This window comes from Ctenopharyngodon idella, chromosome 7, assembly GCF_019924925.1.
Source record: "Ctenopharyngodon idella isolate HZGC_01 chromosome 7, HZGC01, whole genome shotgun sequence".
NCBI classification, from domain to species: Eukaryota; Metazoa; Chordata; class Actinopteri; order Cypriniformes; family Xenocyprididae; genus Ctenopharyngodon; species Ctenopharyngodon idella.
The window spans coordinates 18,430,993-18,455,921 of NC_067226.1; the positions used below are offsets into that span (position 1 = coordinate 18,430,993).

The 24,929-nt window shown below is 36.8% G+C and overlaps 2 protein-coding genes across 6 annotated transcripts; one reads left to right on the forward strand and one right to left on the reverse strand.

Annotated features, from left to right (window-relative positions):
- Window positions 1-211: 211 nt before the first annotated feature.
- On the reverse strand, window positions 212-11,805 carry mfge8a (milk fat globule EGF and factor V/VIII domain containing a). Its single transcript, XM_051899003.1, has 10 exons — window positions 11,646-11,805; window positions 10,177-10,302; window positions 9,597-9,728; window positions 5,254-5,367; window positions 4,863-5,044; window positions 3,043-3,198; window positions 2,810-2,954; window positions 2,500-2,702; window positions 2,037-2,192; window positions 212-1,256 (listed from the first exon to the last, which is right to left on the reverse strand). The coding sequence occupies exons 1-10, from the start codon at window positions 11,785-11,787 to the stop codon at window positions 1,113-1,115; spliced, it is 1,500 nt and encodes a 499-aa protein (XP_051754963.1). The 5' UTR covers window positions 11,788-11,805; the 3' UTR covers window positions 212-1,112.
- A 28-nt stretch (window positions 11,806-11,833) lies between these two features.
- cpt1aa (carnitine palmitoyltransferase 1Aa (liver)) lies at window positions 11,834-23,449 on the forward strand. Of its 5 annotated transcripts, XM_051899000.1 has the most exons (21): window positions 11,897-11,941; window positions 12,141-12,238; window positions 12,534-12,568; window positions 13,182-13,343; window positions 13,460-13,602; window positions 13,741-13,912; window positions 14,019-14,123; window positions 14,579-14,716; window positions 15,172-15,249; window positions 15,453-15,560; window positions 16,318-16,402; window positions 17,716-17,911; window positions 18,100-18,288; window positions 18,404-18,509; window positions 18,949-19,065; window positions 19,191-19,355; window positions 19,469-19,600; window positions 19,713-19,865; window positions 20,433-20,546; window positions 21,923-22,015; window positions 22,539-23,449. In XM_051899000.1, exons 4-21 carry the CDS (start codon window positions 13,203-13,205, stop codon window positions 22,626-22,628), a joined length of 2,325 nt encoding a protein of 774 aa, XP_051754960.1. In that variant the 5' UTR covers window positions 11,897-11,941; window positions 12,141-12,238; window positions 12,534-12,568; window positions 13,182-13,202; the 3' UTR covers window positions 22,629-23,449. The 5 variants fall into 5 exon arrangements, with proteins under 5 accessions (XP_051754961.1, XP_051754960.1, XP_051754958.1 ...); XM_051899001.1 differs by lacking the exon at window positions 12,534-12,568 and having other exon boundaries at window positions 11,834-11,941; XM_051898999.1 differs by lacking the exon at window positions 11,897-11,941 and having other exon boundaries at window positions 12,202-12,315.
- Window positions 23,450-24,929: the final 1,480 nt, after the last annotated feature.

The following is a 24,929-nucleotide window of genomic DNA, read 5'->3' on the forward strand; positions in this document are numbered from 1 at the left end:
TGATAAACCTTAGCCGATAATGTAGCAATACAGCCCATGCTTTTGACTTAGAGAAGGGAATCCAAAGCTACAGATCTAAAAGTCCAATTATTTTAGTTTTTTTTTTTTTATGAGATTAAAAGACTGATCACCTAGTCTCACACCCATATTTATTTCTGAAAAAGTACATGTTGAATCTCTTCTTCAGTTTGAGCCATAAGCAAGAAGCACAAATATTTAACATATTTATTAATATTGTTAAAGACAACATGTTTTACAAAAGATACTCAATATATGCACAATTGTACAATTCTATTCCAATTTGGTTGTTTACATTGACTCAAATAAAATAGAGTTATAAAATGTATAAAGTGTAGAGCAACTGCAGTGCAAACAATTCAATTGATTTGAGCAGCTTTGCCACTCTTAACATGAAATTTCAACAAAGAAATTTCCCTGGAGTGTTTTCAATTCATTTCTAATTTACAGCACTGTTTCTAACAGACTCATACTGTATATAAATGTACTCCAGACAGTCAAGATTAGTTCAGGAAAAAAAATTGCAGACAGTTTTTGTGTGCTTACAGCAAAAAGACACAGAGTTACAAGTTGACCTTTTTCCTCTGAGTGTTAGAAGGCAGAATAAGAGCAACTATTGGACATCAGCACTAGTGGGCTGTTATATTTAAGACGGGCTGAAGCAGGTAGGCTGCTTCATGAATAGATTTTCTCACCTTGGTGGCCAAAGATGAGTAACAGTAAAAGATATTTATGAGTTTGTATATTTCATTGTAAATTAGGACATACATTTTGAAATACAAGAATGGTCATTGGTTGTGAAGCTAATAATTTTAATAAAGCATTACAATTAGTCTCCGTTTTCCTTTCAGGTTTATGTTTTTCAAATTTTGTAATATTCTCTGAAACTTACTTAAAAGGTGGTTTCATAAAATTGTCACTGTGCCCAAAGGTGTTGAAAATTACATCAACTGAGCCCTTCAAAAGTACATCAAAATAATGACATCAGTTCAATAAAATACAGAGCAACAACTGAAGCTAATGTATATTGAAACAAATCATCACCTACAACAAGCAGACAGACTTCCAACAGCGTTCAGCCTTCAGCACATTCATTAATCATCACAGCCCAGCAGCTCCATGCGTACAGTTATCCGCTCGTGCCACTCCCAGGGCAGAAACCGCACAAATCGGGCAAAGAACGGAGGCTCAAACAAGTTCTTTTTGTATGTGTTGTTGTCACTGTTGCCTTGGAAAATCTGCAGGAAAAAAACCCCAAACATTTTAATTAGTCAAATGAAATGAACATAACTAAATGTAAGACTTATGTGTTTTGAGGCTTTTGTTCAATTTTAGAATTCTGTTAAAATATCAAGACTTGATAAATGAAAAATAACTAAAGCTGAGTAATTAGGTTGAAAATTATTTAATTTTCTCTTGAGTATCCATATCCTAACATGGAAATCTGGGAGTTTATAGAGAGTGTAACCATAATATTCACTGTGCCCAATAAACAAAAAAGTATGACTGGTGGTATGTGATACCTCACCCTACAATAATGATTTAATTTAATTAAACAAAAATACAGTAAAAACATGAATATTGTGAAATATTATTACAATTTAAAGGTACAATTATTTTTAAAATCTAATTCTATGTTTTTAAGTGTCATTTTTTTCCGGTGATATCAAAGCTGAATTTTCAGCATCATTACTCCAGTCTTCAGTGTCACATGATCCTTCAGAAATCATTCTAATATGTTGATTTATTATTATCATCAATGTTGAAAACAGCTGTGCTGTTTAATATTTTTTTACTTTTTAAAAAAAAAAAAAAATTCCAGGATTCTCTAATGAATAGAAAGTTCAAAAGGACAGCATTTGTTTGAAATAGAATTCTTTGTAACATTATAAATGTCTTTACTGTCACTTTTGATCAATTTAATATGTCCTTACTGATTAAACATTTATTTAAAAAAAAAAAAAAATAGAACAGTTTAACAGTAGTGTATATTTAAAAGATATTGTCATCACTGTAACCTTGTCTGTTCTTGTTGTTTGATCCTTCACAATGCTCCATGTTTGTCCGTCATCACTGTAAGCGAGCTTAAATGCTGAAACAAACTGTACAACTCCAAAATCTTTTGCTCCCTGAGTGATGATGCCTGTGATTCTTTTAGGTTTCTCCAAATCCAGCTGTGACATGAGAAAAAAAACAAAAAAAAAACACATTAAACATAAGAGACAAACGTCAGACTATGGTCCACAGTTACTTGCAGAATAATTTATGTTAAATAAAAAAAATAGTGTTATTTACTAATTTAGATAGTTATTATTGTCTTTAGGTAGATCTGTGCATGTCCTTTTATAATTCTTTTATAGAAATTATGATTTCAAGGTATAAATCCTTCACTCCCAGACTTTTTGATGTGAAGGGAAACAACAGCAGATAGAAAATCAAAACAGCTTTGTAAAAACTTGACACGCCATCGCACAATCTCACCTGGAGCCACTCTGAGCGACTGTTGTTCGCTGCCGCCCAAGCGTTAGTCTTGCCTTGCTTGTCCAGACGAGCGTAGTAGGGGTACCAGGTAAAGGCATCTATACCCCATGTACGGAAAGTACTAGATGCTGTAAGCTGCGTGTCAGAGATGAGACGGGACTTCATACCCAGCGGATCAGTGCAACCGATTGTGCTGGACTGCACTGTCATGTTAGGGAAAATAAGAGTGCTAAATGCTAAGAATTAGTAAACACGAAAAAAAGAGATTCATATAAAAATAGTGATTCATAGTTAATTCAACTGAATTTACCATTTAGCTCACAGCCCACAAGTTCCATCCGGAGAGTACAAGCTTTACGGCACACCACAGGAATGATGCGAATATACTGGGCCACAATGGGTGGGTCAAACATGTTTGTCTTTGTTCCATCATTATCTGTATTTCCCACAAACACCTTAAGAAATAAAGAGTCAGAGAGATGATGATAGCTTTAAGCACATAAGGAAGGCTTGTGTTGTATTGATAACATTTGCATTTCTTACTTTGTCTTTTCTCTGACCATCCGCTCTGTACACTGTGTATGTTTTGCCATCAAAGCTGGACGCCACCTTGAAAGCCTTGACAAACTCAGCTGTCCCCATGCGGCTGGCTCCTTGGGTGATGATTCCAGTGAGACGCATCTTCTTCTGCATGTCAATCTAAAATGAGAAAAATCAAGAAATGGAAGTGTAAACATTGTGTATACACAAAAACAAACTGAATCACTTTAATCCCATCTTGTTCCTCTATTGCATGCCATGTTGAATATTTGTCTCAGTAAAAAGACCTGAGGTAGCATTTTCAGAAGGATTTTTTCAGCTGATAAACAGTGAAAACATTGAAAGCTAATCAGAATCTAGTCGTCGTTAAAGAGCTTGAGCAAAACTGCAGCACACGCTTATAATAAACAGAACATTATTGTCTATTGCTGTGGACGGTAAAATAGTTATCATTATAGTTATTACTTTATAGTTATCACTTTTGGTGTGAACAGGCCTCAAAGATACATTTATTTACTTTGCAAGCAAATGATGCATATAGGATGGCTATAAATTAAGTTATTACTTTGAATAAAAGAGTAAAACTACAAAAAAATAAATAAATATTCAAATGTTTTCCTGGTATGGTACACCAGAAATGCATTTTAAAAACATCTAAGACATCCAATCAAAAAATATGGATCGCATTTGTTAGAGAGTAAACATTAAAAAACATTTTTTGTTTGTTTGTTTTATGTTATGAGGAATGTTTTAATTTGTGTTTTAAGGCACTTGAATAGATATGAATTTAGTGAATATAGTTTTTTTCTATTATACTTAATTAATATTATGAGTAAGATTATAAATAAAATTTAATAAAAGGTTTGAGCCAATTCTATCACTTAAAGTCCCCCGTAGTCAATCATTTTATCCCTTAAAACTCATCTTTGATCACCAAAATGACATTTAAACGTTTTTTCCTGTGAAAAAAAAAAAATCTTCATGCCTTAGAATAGCTTGAATGTAACTACACCCTTGCTTCATTTAGTATACGCAGATCTGTGAATATGCTAATTAGCCCCGCCTCCACTCACACGCACAAGCTCAGAGATCCACTCGGTCAACTTACTGAGGTAAACGCTGCACAATGGTATCACTTTACAATGTTGAACACATAACGGTAATTAATATGAGTAGCCTTTTACTTGACTACTTATCAAACAGCTAATTATGTGTTGCTAATGTTAGGCAAACCATGTTCCCGTTCGCGAGTCAGACAGCTGCCTTCTAAAAATCAGTATCCTTAGAAATGCTTTGAACAACTTAGAATGTCAGTGGAGAAAAGAATATAGTTCATCATAACATAATATTGTACATCATACACCAGCTATATTGCTAAATCTACCCGAATTTTCATATCAACAGAAAAATATAACGGGATAACCTTCTCGAGACTTCCAGATCGGTGCTTCAGATCGGTCATAGTTAATGATATGCTAAAGCCTGCTGGCACATTGACGTGATTGGTTACAAGGTAGTTTGTGATGTCATAAACACCAGCGATTTCAAACCACGGTTTTTAAACTGTCTTTAGATCACTGCAGTTTTAAAGAGAATATACTTGGCAATGGTGTTGACTTATGAATTTGCACATGGCTTGTCTTAAAGCATTTTAAAATCACCACACAGACATATAAACAACATTAAAAACTTGATTTTCACCACAGAGGGACTTTAAATAAACAATAAAGTTTTAAAGATTTTTTTTTCTCTAGTTAATCAAGAGGCAAAAAAAAAAAAAAAAAAATCAATCAATCAATCAATCAATGGGCTGATTGGCAAACCTCAATCCAGGGGTTCTTGTCTTGGGGTGCGGAGCTCCAGGCGTTGACAATGCCCCGATTGTTGAGTCGCGCGAGCTCCGGTCCCCAGTGCTGCAGCCCTAGAATGCCAGAGTGTACAGACGAAGCCGAGATCTGGGACTCCACGATTTCTCCTTCCTCCATCCCCAATAAAGATGTACAGCCTGCACCATAAAAGATGGTGTGAGTAACAGGGTTGCACAGCTTATTGCTACCTGACAAATAAGCAGCTATACCTCAAATACTCTGGAATTTGTAAACAAACACTCAAAGCTCAGGGTCAGCAATATGCCACCCTAAAATGTTTATTATTGTACTGAGAATTAAGAGGTTAAACACCAGGAAATCATATAAGGATCATATAAAAACTTACGTAGCAGGCATTGCTTCCCAACGTATGGAGAAGGGCACTGGCAGGTGTAGTCCCCATCCAGATCACGACACAGGCCTCCATTCTTACAAGGTTGGTTTGCACAGTCATTCACATCTGTGTAAGAACACCAAAAATAATACAGCAATGTCAATGTGACGTGTCCAACTTCTACAGTAAGCTGGACATGATGTAATGGGATGCTTCTCTGCAGAGGAAGGGAGCTGTCATGTAACTGCAGCTGAAGTTATGTATAATTATTAGTGCGGGGATTGAGGTGTGTGGTGGCACAAAGCTCAGCCTGTGCGCTCACGCAGGTGGTTGCAGGATCTCGAATTTGACTCTAAGGGGACAGAGAGTTCTGTGTGGAGCATAAGATGGGATGGTCCAAGTCCAGTCTGCATTTCCAGTAAACTGCTGAAGACTGCAGCTACAGCACAACTGCTGAAAGTGAACACTGTGCAAGATGCTGAATCAGACTGACAGACAATAAATGTTGCCAGAAGACATGATGTAACATCAAAGACACAACTTTTTTTTTTTCTTTTGGTATAGCTGTCTAATGAGAGATGTCTAATTGAAGAGGTCAGAGAGTCCGTAGCCATAGCAGATTCCTGCTTTAGGTTCACAACATCTGCCAAATTGCAAAATGATCAAAAGATATTCACATTGAGCTTCTGACTCTCTGTTCTATCATTATGAGGATAATTATTTGGGTGTTGTGTCTGCTAGGTACACATTATGGCACAGGATTATATTCCAAAGTAAACACACTCATGCACCAGTTATAGCCCTATGTTTGACAATATTCCTTGGCTACATCTGAAATCGCATACTTCTCAACTATATAAAAGGTGAAAAACAGTATGTAACAAAAGAAGTATGTCCGAATTCACAGTACTCATAAAAGAGTAGGCAAAATGTACTTGGATGACCTACTTCTTCCGGCGAGATTCTGAAGTGTGCATACGATGGACATCCCATGAGGTCACTGGAGAGGATTTGTGGATGGCAGTGATGCTACACAACTGACACAACTGATAAAGGCAACATGGCAATGTAGTATGTCCAGAACACATTCATACTATTAAAGAACATTCAAAATAATGCCTTCTCGAGAGATTTCGGACACAGAGCTTGTCTATTCTCATAACCTGGCTTATTGCATTTATTATAAATCTCCACTAAGGGGCAAACTTTTCTCAGAAAAACAGCAAATGGTATAAAATGTGAGATGCATAGATTTTTTTGCTGTGTACATTACCGTTTAAAAGTTTAGGGTCAGTGATATTTTTTTAAAGAAATGAATACTTTTTTTCAGCAAGTATGAATTAAATTGATCAAAAGTGACAGTAAAGTATCACAGTAAAATATGTATCACATTTTCCACAAAAATATTAAGCAGCACAACTGTTTTCAATACTGATAATAAATGTTTCTTGAGCAGCAAATCGGCATATTAGAATGATTTCTGAAGGATCATGCGACACTGAAGACTGAAGTATTGATGCTGAAAATTCAGCTTTGATCACAGGAATAAACTATATTAAAAAAATATATTAAAATAGAAAAGATATTTTAAACTGTAATCATATTAACAATTGTATTACAAAACTAACATCCAAGTCATTCTAGCAGAAATACTTTTTGTTTCTTACAATTTTAATCAGAAAATGACACAGAAAGGCTATAATTGGAAAGACAAACACCATATTTTCATCCCAACAACAGAAGTTGTTTTGTTCCTAAACTGTTAAGAGGATTGAACAACACAAAAAAACATCACTCTGACCAAAGCCTGGACAAACATACGGCACACAAGCACAGACACATGCATTCACATAAGCAAACACAACTGTGCAGCCAGACAAGATTCAATCAATCTAGGTCAGACGTGCTGCTGAAGAAGAGGTCTTAAAGACTCAGTTACAGCTTATTTGTTGTGAGCAATGACCAGACTCCCAGAATATTAGAACATAATTTATTCTGAATAGAACTAAAAGAGATTTAATTCATGAGAAAAAAGCAACTTACATTATGACAAATAGTTCAAACAAACAACTTAACAAATGAGTTTAGTGTCTGATTGTTTGAATTTGGCCAGTACATTAGATGGAAATATTTTAGAACCTCCCTAATGCCCAAAAGCTGGACTGCACTGTTCTGCTTAAGTATAAAACCTCTTTGGCTTGATTAAGGCTTGCCTAATTGCACTGAAGCTGCCCCTGTGGTGAATATTCCTGGCTGCATTTGAAGGCCCTTCAGTGCTAATGCTAGTCTAAGTCTACGGCATTTTTCACTTTTCATGCATTTTAACCCTTTGATGCATACTTCTTTTTTTTTCTTATATTAAAGCAACACCATGGAACATTTGCTCACGGTTCCCCCATGTGGTTGATAAGCGCAATTGTCTGTTACCAGTGTCGTAAATACTGCCGATGTATAAGCTTCCCCGTGGGCAGGGCAATACACGAGAATTTGTTGACTAAGCTAACGGAGCCAGCGAATGTAGAAACCGCATTTGGGAACCCGTTGCCTCTTTCAGCTAGCGCCACCGAGTGTAAGCCCGTCCGATACTGATTTGTGTTTGGGCTCATGGCCGATCACTCTCTCTCTTTCTTTTCTTCACTTCCTCCAACAAAACCCTCTTTGGTTTCTTTGCTGGCTCTGCCATGGCATTGGTTTTGAGACTTGCATATTAGATCGTTTCATCTTATAGTTAGCTGTTGGCTAACTCTACCCAGGCTACGAGTAAAATATGTGACGTATGCCGTAAAGCAGGTCGCACTCTTCTGCTGGCAGGGGATGGGCGGGGCTGTGTGTACCGACCCGAACGCGAAACTTGCAGAGTGTGGTTGTAGCCGCTAGGAGGCTGCTCAGGTAGCAGCGGCAGTAGAATTCGTCTGGTGAAGAGTTGTTCTACCACTGAAATAATTTTAGAGACATTATTTTAAGGTCGAAAAACTACATAGTGTTGCTTTAAAACGAGAATATAAACATAACCAATATATATATATATATATATATATATAAATTTTTTTTTTTTTTTTTGCAAAATTATGTATTACGCATTAGCCCACTGCCATTTTGTAGCGGAGGAGTTTAGAAGTATCTGGTAAATCCCTACTTTCATTAAAATCAAAATGTGATATAAAGGGGAAAGTTGAACTACAAATCACAGTCATTATATAAATGCCTTATTTGACAAGAATACAATGCAAGTCAATGGCTACTGTCAACTGTTTGGTTACCAGCATTCTTCAAAATATCTTCATTTGTGCTCAGCAGAAGAAAGAAAACTCATACAGGTTTGGAACAATTTGAAGGTGAGTAAATAATGACAGACTTTTATTTTTTTTTTAGCGAGACATTAGATAATTATTTAACTCTGTGCTAGCTATTTTAAACTGTAATGCATGTCTTTTGTTTATTTTTAGATGATGCTTGCATAAACAATAGTCAATTGTAGGAATTATAAACATTTTTGAGTGTTTCAGCATGATGTTGCAGTGGTCAGGAGGTACAAGTTGCAATTATGATCCTGCGAAGACGTGAACACTTTTTACAAGTCAGAATCCCGTAATTATGGTAATTCTGACATGGCGTGATGGTGGTTTGGATTTATCATTATAATCTAAATGGTTAAAATGGCTTTAAAAGATGTGTCCACTCTAGTGGACACCAGGCAGCAAAGAGTTAACACCAAACATGGAAAGGGACTGGAAAATTTTAACAAAGCCTATTTAAAACTCACTATGGTTACAGCTCTTCCTAACCACCACTGACTGCTCAACATCCTGGGTGTGTCTGGTGTTTACACCAGTGCCATTGTATGTACAGTACCTTTATAAGAATTATACCAATAAAACAATGTGAAACAAATGATACATCATGCAGTAACCGAACTCTGCTGTGGACCTGCAGCCACAAGAATATTCGGAATGTAGGAGAAAAGTCTTAACACGAATGAACCACCAAATGCATCATAGGAACTCCATGTATTGCATAACAAAGCATAAATGAGTCTTAATCAGCCTTACTCATGAGACATGAACAGAACAAATCAATCATCAATCAATTTGTGTTTAAGTTGTCCCTTTAAATATACTGCTATTATTATGTATTTACACAGAAATTTGTATGAATAAGTCCCAATGTGTGTGATCATATAGTTTTAGTAATTGTTTCGTTCAGTAATTGAAGTTTTTTCCTTTTAAAGTTTTATACAAACATTCTTCTAAACCATTTCTTTAGCACATTGGAGTGATCATCATAGAGTTTTTAATTAGTGCAACAGATACTGACAAAGCTTGTTGTAAATCTGAAATAAGTGGTACAAAACTTACTGATTTGGCAGTGAGCACCTTCGAACCCAGGTTGGCATTTGCACACATACTCATTAAAAACGTCTCCTCTTCTGGAGTTAGCGATCACCTCACATGTGCCATCGTTTTTACATGGGTTTGGGTTACAAGGACCTGTGGAGAAAAGCAGGAGTAAGTTCTGATGTTGGTCTCACAATATGGACAAACCCATAGAAAAAGAAAAAAAGTGATGTTTTGAATTGTTTCTCCTAGACAGCAATGAGATTTTAAGAAGAGCAAATTAAGACTTATGCCCATGTCTCTCATATTTTCCATCTGAGTACCGAAGCAATCTGATGTGTCTCTTGTTTCAGTAGAGATCTCAAAAATGTTTCAAACTTATAACAAAGTGTGCAATCAGAAAACATTCACAAAATTCCATTTGAAATTTGATGACATCTACAGCTTCTGAGACAAAGTTGATACTCAAATGAAAAACAACTGAAAATGTTGAGCAACCTCTAAGCAAGAAGGCAATAGGGTGACCCATGTAAACCTAATCTGAAATTTAAATGAGGATTGAGCCAGTAAAACTCAGATAAACAACATTTCAAATTCGGACCATTCTCTGTGGCATTGCAAGTATCTCCGGCAAATCCCTCAGCACAGATGCAGAAGAAGGGATCTTCTCCAATGCCAGTCACACATGTCCCTCCGTTGTGACACAGGTTCACCTTGCAGTAATCTCCTATAGAGACACACATAAGCAGGAGTGAATGGAATTACAAAGATTAGACTGGAATTAGTTCTTATTTTATAATTTGGCAATGGACAGAGTGGTCCTGCATATTAAGCTTCGAGAGATACAAAGGAGTAAGAAGCGCTTTTCACGCTTCTGAACAGGATCAGGAGAGTACAAAAGATAAGAGATGTGAGCAGCATAGCCAATGTGTATGTTGAATGAACTTTCGAAAGCTGATGTATACTTTTCAAGGATGGGAAAGATTCTATGATATAAGTGAATTTATGAAAAAGAGCTTGAATTGTGATAACTGTGTGCGTATGAGTGCACAAAATATATCGGAAGCAGTCATAATAAAACAAAACAGACACCTAATTAAATGCTGCTCATGTTCTGTTTAGGAAGCCTCAGCATTCATTGTGCTTTATTCTGGCTGAACAACATGTTAGGATCAAAAAGAGGCATGAACAGAACGCAAGAACATGAAATGCTCTAAGGCACAAGTTGATGTGTGAAACGTTACACAACATGCTTCCTGAGAAGCTGGGAGATTTGCCCTCTGAGCTCATTAAGATTACATGTAGAGGTTAAGACGGGCTTCTTTGAATATGCTTGAGCAAGAAATTAAAGGCACTTTTCTTAAGCAACTTTGCACTGATTTACTTTCCAGAATTTTGTAGTTGTGAGTCATATTATCCAGTGGAGTGCATATCCCTTTCCACCTCCCTGTAGTGGATTTGTTCTTTCCCCCAATGGCCCGACATCTCAGTATCATCTGGGTGGTTAACACTTATTGAGATACACTCTGTATGAAATTCATCTTTATTCCATTTAACAAGAAAATATAATAATTTGGATAGAATAAACAGTATATAATGAATAAGATAAATAAAGAGAGATCATGCAACAGACGTTTGAACAAAATGTTAATTTAAATGTTAACTGATGGCTTTTGTTACTTGATCAAAACTCTCTCCTACTTATATGGCCAGTAAGAGAAATACAAGATTGTCTCAAATGGATTGAAGGCAAATCTGTGAAATGTTCAGTAACCACAGATAAACTCCTTCCCACAATAAGAAACATTCACTATTAAAGTACTGTAATACTTTTGTTTGCTGAATCATATATAGGCCCATGTAACAGATTAAAGGATGTACTAACTACTGCAAAAAAGTAAACCTAGGTAAAATTATTTAAATGACTAATTTTAAGCTCAAACTCTTTTAACTACAGTAAAGCAATGACACTTTAGTAATGACACTGATGTATTTAGTAGGGTTGGACTGGAAAAAGAGCATTAAATAAAAAGCACTAAAAATGTACTAAGAATATAAGATGTTACTCACCATTCACAGTACAAATGCTGCAAATGACTAAACTGACAAAAACTATTATACAGGACCGAGTAAGGTTCCGGGTCTTCATATTGGTACTCTGTTTCTCAAGTACCGGAGCGTTTTCTTTACCGCTAGCTGCTCCTGACGTCATCCTCAAACGTGGAGCAGCTAGACGCGCTCAAGCACAGGGCACGCGCACCGTTTACGCGCACGGATCAGCTATTGCAAGATCTGTTGTATTGTCAGATTATAACGACTCGATACAATTGAAAGTATGCGATTAAAACAGAACTGTCAAAGTAAAGGTATTATGTAGACGTGTTTTCCGGATGTTGTGTTGAACTGTTAAAATAATCTGTATTTTGTGGAAATTTTCTATTACATTAGAAACTCCCGAAATTTGGCCAGTTTAGCAATCCTATTATCCCCTACTAAAAGTCCTTAGTAAGCATCCCCTATGTGTTGTTAAAAACATGCCATGTTTTTGTGTGTATATCTTCTCAGCGTGACTGAAGAAATTTTTGCAGCAGGCAGAACGTCCACTCAGCATTCACTTCCGTGTTGGGTACCCGGTAAAGCACGCGATCCTTTAATGCAACCAGGTTGGTTACTTCCGACATTTCATGATCTGTTTGGATGATGAAGGTCAACCCCTAATCTCCATTAATAACAATCAAAGGTATCTGATATTATTATCATATTTAAGTAACCCCATTTGCGCGCAGTTTCGCTATGTAAGCCATTTTGTAACCGCGACGTTTTAGTAGTATATGGTTAATGGAGAGTGGACGGGCTATATTTGTGTACTGCTCAGTTGTTAAAGTAATAGTCAGGACTCATCGTGCTATTTAATCGAATGCATGTCCGACTGTACAGTTAATGTGATCACGTTTACAGGTCTGGCCAGGAGAATAAGTAATCATCAAAAGACGGTAAGTGTGGCACATGGCAGTTTGACATAGATAAATTCGTCATCATGGACATAAATAACAGTACACTGGGTTAGCTCACTAAGCTCACATAGCTCACTAAGTAAACAAACGCACATGTGAATAACAACTCTAGATCGGATTTGTATGCAGTAGGGCTATATTCAAAGGTGTTTGCGATTCATTGTGTTGTCTGTTTTCCTGCATTGAATCACGTGATTTAGTTGTGTTTGACGGCCACATCATCGGGTCTGTAAGCAGCTATCTGCACTTAGATCTTCCTATTCTTTTCTTTTTTTTAACCTTTCTAGATATAAATAGTTGTTTTTAAAAACTCTGCAAGATCGAAAATAATATGTAGTATGCCTGTGTGATTTAAATATGAACTATTTTAAACTATATTAACTATTATTTATTATAATTCAGAAAGTTAAATGTGAGTTACATGTGAAGTAAATGAGTAATAGTTACTGGTTTGTCAATTTGTTAGCAGGTGAAAAAGAAAAACAATCATTGGAGTAACAATTTTTGTAAATAACAATATGAAGGCACATTGCTATAATTTGTACCTAGTCACCTATTATATCCTGTACTGAAGAATTTTGTTCTTTTGCAGAATTGTTAGCAGCGATCCAGTATGGCAGAAGCTCATCAGGCTGTGGCCTTTCAGTTCACCGTTGGCCCTGATGGCATTGACCTTCAGCTCAGTCATGAGGCTCTTCGGCAGGTCTACCTCTCTGGACTTCACTCCTGGAAGAAGAAATTCATTCGCTTTAAGGTACTAGGATTGTGTTTCTTACATGTTCTACCAATGAAAGTCTTGCCTAACTTTTCAAGACAATTTGGAGATTTAAAACTGGTCTTGGAGAATAAAGTTTTTCATTGTGCTCACAGAATGGGATTTTGAATGGGGTGTACCCAGGGAGCGCACCAGGGTTCATGCTGGTGTTGGCAGGGTACTTGGGAAGAGCGCATTACTTAAAAGTGGACCCTTCCTTAGGCCTGTTCGTCAAACTTGGCAAACATGTCCCAGTCAGGTATGTCTGTTTCGTTTGGGCTTTTTGTTACTCCACAACACAATAAAGTGACTGTGGAAATGATGGGTTTTAAATTGCTTTAGTGAACATTAGAGGTTATTCTCAATCAGACTCCTCTTATGTCTCTTGTTTCTGCAGTAGGTACATGTCTGCACAAAAGCAAATGATAGTTGGGGGTGTCATGGTGGGCATGGGTCTGTGGATTGCCATCATATTTAGCATGAGGACTGTCCTGAAGGGTCTTCTGTCCTGGCATGGCTGGATGTATGGTCCCCGTGGCAAAATGACCTGGAAACTTCGACTATGGCTTGTAAATATTGAGGATTTTTAATTTGTGTTAACTGTTTTCTGGAACAGTTTATGCTGATCCATTTTTGGTTGTTTTGAACTCTGCCATTTGTTCTTTGACCTTGCAGGTGCTAGTGAAGATTTTTTCTGGGATGCAAACACCAATGCTATACAGCTTCCAGACCTCTCTCCCTCAGTTACCTGTACCATCTGTGAAGGACACCATGAGAAGAGTAAGTTATTCATCTTTTAAACAACCAGATCAAAACTCTTCTTCATTTTAATGTATTTATTTGAGATGTTTTATTCCGTTAAATGTCAGAGTCAGACTGGTAAACCAGGAATAGCTACACTTCAATGTGGATTTTCGGTCACTTGTTTTCAGAGATAACTTGCTCAGGTGATTATCTACTGTTGTTGGAGGTAGGTTGCATAGCGTGGATGAAGTGAGTTAACTTACTAAAACATGCACGCTGTTTAAAACGGTACTAGAAAAAAAACTAGCTCAGATTTATGTGAACTTAAAAAGCATCATTTGTTCAGACTCATAAGGAACGTGCTTGGATTTAAGTTAATACTATTTTATTTTTTTTTTATTTTTTTTTTACAACCCTGACAGTGAGATATTGATTATAAGTGTGTTCTTTTAACTGTGCTTTCTTGTTTACTTGAAATTTTGCACCTGTAGTATCTTGAATCAGTCCGGCCACTGCTGAGCGATGAGGAACACCAAAGAATGCAGAGTCTTGCACTTGACTTTGAGAAAAACCTTGGACCAAAACTTCAGTGGTACCTCAAACTGAAGTCTTGGTGGGCCACCAATTATGTAAGTATAACACATTGCTCAACATATCAGTTACTGCTTAATGAAGAACTGCAGCAGCAGTTTAAGTTCTTGCATTATGTTGTTGTGTTATATTTTCTCCTTTATGTGTCGCAGGGATGCAAACAACTTGCCTTTTGGCAACAATTGTTTTGGGTCACTTTGAGAAATATTTAATGTGATTTGTGCATTCTTTTACACACAAACATTTCCACAGTTTTCTCACAAAAATATTGAGCAGAACAACTGTTTTTAATTGTGATTATGAGAAATTCCTGGGCACCAAATCAGTATATTAGACTGATTTCTGAAAGATCATGTGACTGAAGACTGGAGTAATGGCTGCTGAAAATTCAGCTTTGCCATCAAAAAAATCATACTGACCCCATGTTGGGGACCTAGAAAATTCCTGCATAACAGAACAGATGAGTTTGCATCGCTGTGTGTGTGTGTTTCAGGTCAGTGACTGGTGGGAAGAATATATCTACTTGAGAAGTCGTGGGCCAATCATGGTTAACAGCAACTATTATGTAATGGTAAATAGTACTCACCAGCCTCACATGCATATGTAGCTACAAGGTTCAGTATAGTACCTAGATATATTATTGTCTGCTAGATAAGCTTAGGTCATAGATTTTACAGAGTTTGGCTAACTCATTTTTTAAAATTTATATCAATTAGATTATACGTGCATTCTTGGTATTTAAAACTCCTTGTTTCTTTATTGCCCTCTGAACAGGACTTTCTTTATGCCTTTCCCACACATCTACAAGCAGCAAGAGCCGGCAACGTCATTCATGCAATCATGCTTTACAGGAGGAAGCTGGACCGGGCTCAAATCAAGCCGGTTAGACAATCAACCATATTTTGTACCTCATCTTTACTGTAAACAAATCACTGTTTTCATTTAATAAACTACTTTTGTTGACTAAACAGGTAGATTAGTGAGCTTATTTACCATTTTGCATTATGATAAAGAAGGGTCAAATTTGTTAGAGTTTTAGATTTTCATGGCCGTGTAACCAGTAAGTAATGCCCTCTATCACAGATGATCAATTGTCCTAACTAACCTTAGGCCTGCCACTATGGAGATTGATCTCTTTATTTAATGCAATAAATATTTGTATGTTTCATGCCTCCTGATCATATGGTCATAATGGTGCAGCTTTTTGCACTATTGAACAGCGTTCCACTCTGTTCTGCCCAATGGGAACGGCTATTTAATACATGCCGTATCCCAGGCCAGGAAAGCGGTAAGAATAGCCAGTCTGTGCATCATAGCCCAGCTTTTGCCTACTACCCTGGTCATGTGTCATCAGTTATTTTTGATTAGCAGAGTAATAGATATGTTATTGTATATGTTCATTGGCAGCTCTATTGTCAGTTTGTTCTTAAGCACAATAATATAACGACTTTATGACAAGCTGGTGACACAGGACTGTGCTGCTTAAAATCTCTCTCCATTCATACCATTCCGTTGCATTTTTTTAATTATTTATTTTTCCAACTAGGGAACCAATTAGTCTTCTTGTGCCCTAATGATTGCATAGTTCTGTCTCTGATCTGCCCAACAGTGATTTGTGGCCATTTTCTCTGCTTCGCAGCTAATGCTTCAAAACACCATCCCCATGTGTTCGTCTCAGTATGAGCGCATGTTCAACACCAGTCGCATCCCAGGCATAGAATCAGGTACTGAACACTGATACAGTTGTCTTTGCAGCAAATTCAAATTATAGGACAACTTCCAGTCCTGCTTTCCTTTGCGCACATAATTAAATCTGCAACTGGGAAAGATAACAAGCTTATGATAACAAGCTTATGATTGCTGATGGAAATACTCCAAAGGTGTGGATTAGTTGTTTTGTAAATATATTACTGTTGCGTAATATTTTAGGTGAAAGGTGTAATATGCCATACTACATTTTCCAGTTGACCAAAACAAGCACCTTTAGAGCCCCTTTATTTCTAGAAATTGTTGTCACAAAACACTCCCTTAGAAATTCAATAACGAATTGCTTTTTTGTCACAGATAACCATTCAACTTCATCTGAATGTTGTAAAACTTATGTATTATTGTACTATTGTGTGTATTGTACTGTTAACTAAGAAATCAGATGGACATGAGATGCAGGTCCTGATCTAATACCCACCCTTATTCCTGCACTGTTGCTTTGGATAGAAGACCATTCTTAGAGGTGATATGTGTAATTTCTTGATCCAGTTTAATAAGCAAAGAGAGACAGTTATACATAAGTCGTTTGTCGGTTTTTCCCCCAAAAAAAAAAAAAAAAAAACTATAAACACATGGATGGGACTGTTTGGCTGACCAATGGCACACATGCGTTCAGGAAACCGGGTTTGATTTTACGACTCTAGTGGTGCAGAAATTACACACTTCACCTTTAAATTTCACCTTAGTTCCTCCCTTGATCATTTGCACCCTTTGCTTTATTTTTTTAATTTTCTAATTGTTTTATATGTTTGCACTTCTGTGTAGAAGTTTGGAGTCGCTAGGTTTTTTTATGGTTTGGAAAGTCTCTTATAATCACCCAGGCTGCAGTCACAACAGTAATGTTGTGAAAAATTATTACAATTTAAAATAACTATTTTCTATTTGAATATGTTAAAATGTAATTTACTCCTATGGTGGCAAAGCTGAATTTTCAGCAGCCTTTACTGCAGTCTTCAGTGTCACATGATCCTTCAGAAATCATTCTAATATGCTGATTTGCTGCTCAAGAAACGTTTCTTATTATTATCAATGCAGTTGTGCTGCTTAATATTTTTGTGTCTCTACTGTCACTTTAAATCGATCAGTTTAGTGCATCATTGCTAAATAAAAGTAATAATTTCAATCTTACTGACTCCAAACATTTAAACAGTTTTGTTTATATATATATATATATATACACACACATACATTTTTAATCGATAATCATTATAACATTGTAAATGTTTAATGTAAATTGCTCTTCGTTCTTTTCTTCTCTTTCTTTCTGTAGACTCAGTTAAGCATATGTCTGATAGCCGGCATATTGTGGTGTATCATCGGGGCCGTTACTTTAAAGTGTGGATGTTTTATGATGGCCGGTTACTGTTGCCACGGGAGATAGAGCAGCAGATGGAGAGGATCCTGGCCGACACGTCAGAGCCGCAGCCTGGAGAGGAAACCCTCGCCGCCCTCACCGCAGGGGACAGGTATTCACAACACACCCTAACAGCAGGAGTTGCTTCCGTTTCCCTGTCATTCACTTGTCTGATCTCTTGTAACCGCTATAAAGTTTCAGTGGGATGTCAGTTTGAAATGAGGTCCTTGTTACTTGTCACTGGTTTTTTACAAACAGCCTAAACCATTTTAAAATTGAGTAAAATCTTTTCTGTTTCAGAGTGCCTTGGGCATGTGCCCGTAATGCCTACCTCAGACACGGCAAGAACAAGAAATCTCTGGATGCTGTGGAGAAGGCTGCTTTCTTTGTTACACTGGATGACACAGAGCAGCGCTATGATCCTGAAAACCCTGTGGAGTCCCTGGACCGTTACGCTAAGTCGCTGCTCCATGGGAAGTGTTATGACAGGTGAGAAAAAACCATAGCATGTGTTAAGAGAGACCATCTCCTTTAGGAACCACTACTGTACCTCCGAATAGCTTTTATTTAACATATGTACATTTTAATGGTCATTTTTCCTTAGGTGGTTTGACAAGTCCATAAACTTCATTGTCTTCAAGAATGGAACTATGGGCCTTAATGCAGAACACAGTTGGGCTGATGCTCCCGTCGTTGGCCACCTTTGGGAGGTACATATGCACATATACACTACTGTTTGGGTCTACTACTGTCTGTCAGTCAGAAATTAATACTTTTATTCAGGAAGCATGCATTAAACTTGTTTCTTGATCACCAAAACATCGTATTAGAATGATTTCTGAAGGATCATGTGACACTGAAGACTGAAGTAATGGCTGCTGAAAATATAGCTTTGCCATCACAGGAAAGAATTACATTTGAAAACATTTTAAAATAGAAAACAGTTCTTTTAAATTTTAATAATATTTCACAATAGTAGTTTTTTTTTTTTTTTTTTTTTAGTTAAAGAGTTAAAGAGCATAAGAGACTTTAGAAATTCTTGCAGACCACATACTCAGTTGTGTTTCACTTTTATTTCCTATTTATCATGCATGAAATGTTATACTGTATCTGCTTCTAATGTAAACCTTGATTATGTTTTTCATAAAGCATGCGCTCTCGATGGACCCTGTTAAGCTGGGCTACAGAGAAGATGGCCACTGTAAAGGAGAACCCCATCCTAATCTGCCTGGACCTCAGAGACTCCAGTGGAATATCCCACCTGAGGTCTGTGTATGATGCACTTCATAGTAAAAACACAGATAACTCTTTCTTCACATCTTGCTTGAATGGATATATTAAGGAGCCATTTGTTTGACGTTCTTTCTCTTTTGATTCGTATTTCATGGCAGTGCCAAACTATGATCGCCAACTCTCTGTCTGTGGCCAAGGCTTTGGCTGATGATGTGGACTCTCACATCATCCCCTTTAGTGACTTTGGAAAGGGCCTGATCAAGAAGTGCAAGATCAGTCCAGATGCCTTCATCCAGCTCGCACTGCAGCTGGCCCATTATAGGGTGAACTGTCCTATTAGTGAACATCTGAAATATAAAAAGTTGCAGCAAAATATTCCTCATTATTGCTCATTTGAAAATGTGAAATGTGATGTCAATGTTCTTTCATTGTACAGGACAAAGGAAAATTCTGCTTGACTTATGAGGCATCCATGACACGTTTATTCAGAGAAGGCCGTACAGAAACTGTTCGCTCCTGCACTGTGGAGTCCTGTGCTTTTGTCCGTGCCATGACCAACAATGAGACGGTACCATGTCAAATATACCCCTTAAAACCCATGGGGAAGTGGGGTGCACTATACCAGTGCAGATAGCGGAAATAGGGTAACACAGTAATTTTTTTATTTATTTTTTTTTAAGAGAGAAGAGAAACTTCATTTACTGATCCAGGCCTCTGAGAAACACCAGCAGATGTACAGACTAGCAATGACTGGTCATGGCATTGACCGCCATCTCTTTTGCCTCTACGTAGTGTCTAAGTACCTTGGACAGGACTCCCCTTTCCTACAAGAGGTGTGTTTCAGAAAATAAAAAATGTAAGAATATAAGAAATTAAAAAGTATATACACTACCATTAAAAAGTTAACACTTAATGATAATAATAAGAAATGTTTCTTGAGCAGCAAATCAGTATATTAGAATGATTTCTGAATGTTTATGTGACAGTAAAGCGATTTCAGAGAAACACTGTTGATATTTGAAATCAACCCAGTTTCAGAAATCGCTTACTGCACCTTTAAAAAAAAAAAAAAAAAATTTTAAACTGTAGTAATGTTTCATAATATTACTGCTTTACTGTATCTTTAAGTAAACACAGTCTTGGTAAGCATTAGACCTCTTTTAAAAACATTTAAAAATCTTACTGACCCCAACCTTTTGAACAGTAGTGTATAGTGTGTGTATATATATATATATATATAAAAAAAAATGCCTAGTGAGAATTAAGTGTCCTGATGACCCTCATGTTTCATGATAAATTAAAGATAAAAGACATTTGTGCCTTTAAAGACAAGTAGCTGATATTCTTTAACAAAATTCAATGCAACTGAATGCAAAATTTCCTACTTGATGTCCCTGCAGGTGCTGTCAGAGCCTTGGAAACTCTCCACCAGTCAGACTCCTCTTCAGCAGGTGGATCTGTTTGACCTGGCGAGACACCCAGAGTATGTGACCAGTGGGGGAGGCTTTGGACCGGTGAGTCTTTCAAAAATTACAGGTAACACTTTATTTTAAGGTGGCGCAGTTACACATTACTAAATGTACTTACTATAGTAATAACTGTAAATTATGCATAATTACAAGTAACTAACCCTAAACCAAACCCAAAACCTAACCATAACTCTATAGTATGGACATGTTGTTAATAAATATTACTAGGGCTGCCCCCTAATAGTCGACTAAACATTAGTCGACTAGAAGAGGCTTAGTCGACCAAGATTGTATTAGTTGGTTAGTCGCAGAAAAATAAAACTCCACAGGAATGGCAAAGTCACGCAGTCCGTGAGGGACAGATCTTTAACGACGGGTCCTTGTGGTAACTACAGTAATCCAAATGTTTGCCTATCATCCATCAACCTCAAATATGGCTTATCATTTGAAACATGTAAGTAGTAGCAACTTTACATGGCTGCTCACTGTAGCATTAACCTAGATGAATGTGCGCTATTATATATCAAAGTGTTCATGTGAAAGGCAGCTAAAGTAGGCTATAGCACGTTTTACTGCATGACATGGAGGGGCCGGTGTGATCACTTGCATTTTTTTCAACTTAAAATGCTCCATCTTTTTTGTCATACATATAAGAGTAATGCATCATTCCGAACTGTAAAGGGTCTACTTTTATTTGTGTACACGCATAATAACAACAAAACATTGTGCTTTTGTGAAATAAAGAAAACAGACAGGATGCGCTTTCTGCTGTCTCAGTCTCCCCGAACTGCAGCGCGTCACATAAATTAACTGAAACTCAGCGTGTAGGATACTTGCCTCACAGACATGAGAAATAGAAATTCTATAGAAAGCTTGAAATGCCTACTTTTAAACTAACCAGTTCAAAATGAAAACAAATACTCTCTGCTTATGTAATCCATATGAAAGGTGCATTTCTCTAGGTGCGTTAACTGCAGAGATGACGAGTCAGCATCGTCAACTTAATCTTTGCAGCTGACAGAAAACACTACTTTATTAATAAACAATTAAAATGTTATTTTAAAATAATACATTTATATGAACTTGCTATTTTTTCGGACACATTCATAATTATCACTTTTGCCAGTGCTTTGCGGCAAGCTCTATGTGTGCGCTTGAGCATGAGGCATATATTCCGCCCCCCCAGTATATTTAAGTAATTAAATTAATATAAACGTGCGATTAGTCGACTAATGGCTTAAATGAACGACTACTAGTCGACTAGAAAAATCTTTAGTCAGGAGGCAGCCCTAAATATTACTCAGTACTTACTTGAGTAACTACAATGTCACCTTAAAATATAGTGTAACCAAATGACATAATCTAGTAATCTTATAATTCTTGGTGAAAAGATCAGATTTAACTTCTTTTTTTTCCGGTAGGTTGCAGATGATGGTTATGGTGTGGCCTATGTGATCATTGGAGAAAATCTAATCAATTTCCACATCTCCTCCAAGCATTCCAGTCCAGAGACCGTGAGTACACGCATAATCAAAGAATCAGTCACAAAATCAGTTTTCCAGTGTGGCTCGCTGGATAGTCTATTATAATCTCATTAGACACCATCTCCAATGTGAAGTCATTCTGAAATGCCTGAGCCAAAGTCTGTAATCAAAATGATTTGTTTAATTACCTCCCAGAAATATCTTGCTTGCGTTCTCAAATATCAGGCATCTGCCACTGAAGGCAAGATAACATAACAGCATCTCTGTCGTCTCTGAGGCGCGAGAAATTTATTATGTTGGAAAAAAGAGCCACAGTGGCTTTCCCGGATGCAGCAACTTCCAATTTTATACTTTGTGCCAGTTTTCCAGGAAATGACCATTTTGATCTCTTGAACACATATTATTCGCAAATATTTTTTTGTGATGTTCCAATTTTTTGCACAAGTTAAATTCACAGCTTTGGATGTATACATGGCTATGGCTAACATTGTTTTTGAATTATTGGGTGGTTTCTCTCATAGTCTTTTGTATTTTCTCCCCCATCTTTCTTCAGGACTCTCATCGCTTTGGAAACAATATCAGACAAGCCATGCTTGATATGCTGGATCTGTTTCAACTCGACAAGAGACCCAAAGTGATTTGACTGGTGAAAGGATTATGCATATAATGACTCACCTTAATTATGTATCAGCACTGTTGAAAAAAGCTTTAAAGGGTGTTTTTTTTTTTTTTTTTTTTTTTTCGTTTTTTGCTTTACTTTGCTTGTGTTGTGTTGTCTTGTTTGTTTGCATGTGTCTGTGAGATGCAGCATATGAAGGAGAGAATTAGGGAGGCAGTGTGAGAATCTCATTCTGTTGTTATATGTGCTGGTGCCTTAACATGTGTCTTAACTGAACAGTTCAGTGCAGGTGAACTGAATTTCATTACCAGGACATGCTTTCACTTTCCTCTCCTAGTATACTTTACTGAGATGTACAGATTCTTAGTCTGACTCTTCAAGAGATGACATTCTCTTGACATGTTGTCAAGGAGCATAGTACTTTGCTTGGCTGAAGTGTTAAGCTTATAAATCAAGCAAATCGCAGCTCACCATTTGTGCTTTTGCTTTGCAAAATGATATTTGAAGTTTTTTAACTTCAGTATTAAGTAATGAAAGGAAAGATGAGATTATGCAGATAATAAGTTTCGTATATAAAAGTGTGCGCTCATTTATAATGGATTTTGCTCTCTTACACCACCCTGTTTTTATTGGTTGGAATTGTGTTGATTTAGCATTGAAAGGTCTGTTTTAATGTGTTGATGCTTATCAGAGGCTTTATCACAATAACTACTTTTATTTTAATTTGATTTCATTTATTTTACTTTCATCATATTTTAAGTTCCCTTCTAAATGTGGTATATACTGTAATAATTTTGGAATCAGAATAAATTCAGAATAAGCATTAAACATACCATAAACATTAATGATGAGAGGGTTTTTTTTTTTTCATTATTTACAATTCTTCATGTCTGGTTTGTAATAATCTTGTCAGGACAAAAAAAGTCAATACTATTTTATTTTCATAAGATTAAACGTAAACAACATTTTAAAGCGTAATTACTCTCACGTTACAATTTTATCGTTAACTTCAGTGTCTGAACACAAAGCACAGCTTTTCTCAATTTTCTGTTTTCTGTGGATTGTGGTGTTTTTATATTGGCCAGAGTCCAGTCATTGACCTATTAAATCCATCTCTTCTAAGTAGGCTGCATAAATTGAACTGTGTTCCTGTGTAAACTGTCTGGCATTGGTCTACAACGTAGAGAGAAATGTGGTTGATCCTTTACTTTTCCTGTAAAAAAGTCAGTGAAACCTTAGAACAGTACAATTTAAAAATGTGTGTACACAATAAGCGCACTGAATCAAATTATCAATTTAAATGTTAGTAGTATTAAGACACTTAATATAAAGGTGGCCTAATTTTTAAGTTTTTAAATGCACAAAGCTTAAATATGAAGCAGCACAACTGTTTTCAGTTGTTGCAGTTGTTCTCCAACGAGCTTGAGAAGATCCAATTAGGATCCCAGGGTATGTTAACATGACAACAATGTACTAAAAACAGAAAGGTTTTTCCTTTGCATTCACAAGAATCACAAGGTTTTTAATTGTTTTAAAAAAAACGCTGTTTTAATTGTTTTTTGTTTTTTTTTTTTGTTTTTTTTTGTTTGTTTTTTTAAGGATTAATAAAATGCTGCATAATGCATGCCAGGCCAGTAGTTGGCAATTGTCACTTTGTGAAGAAATATTACACGCCTATAGACTGAACATGTAACGAGATGGTCCTCACTGCAGAGCACAAGATCCAGGGGGTGAGGTTGGATCCAGATCCAACTCCTCCCACTTTACATATCCCTAAACCTACCTGTCTCCACCCCCTGGATCTTGTGTTCTGCAGTGAGGGGCTACTGCACATAATAGGTATGCAAGACGTCACCATTTTCACAAATTCACTTTTTTTGTAGTTTTCACAGAGTTGATAACGGTATCGTTTTCGAAAACTGTGTTGTGTAAACGGCCCCTCAGATCCAAACCCCGATCTTCTGGGCTAATCCATCAGAAGAGCCTGTAGATCAGGGTTCCTCAAATCTAGCCCTGAGGGCCACTGCCCTGCAAAATTTGGCTCCAACCCTAATCAAAGACACGTGAGCAAGCTAATCAACCTCTTGAGAGTTACATGTAGGTGAGTTTGACCAAGGTTTGACCTAAACTCTACAAGGCAGCGACCCTGATAGGCTGTTTATTGACCTCCACTCATGAGTGTACTTCAAGAGAAGAGGGATGTAAGACCTTTTGAGATATCTAGACAACCAAAGGTTAGGTCAATTAAAAATGTGTTACTGTTATCATTTGATTCACCTGCCGTTTAATACTCAGTGTAAACAAGTTCAATATAATATGTGGAGG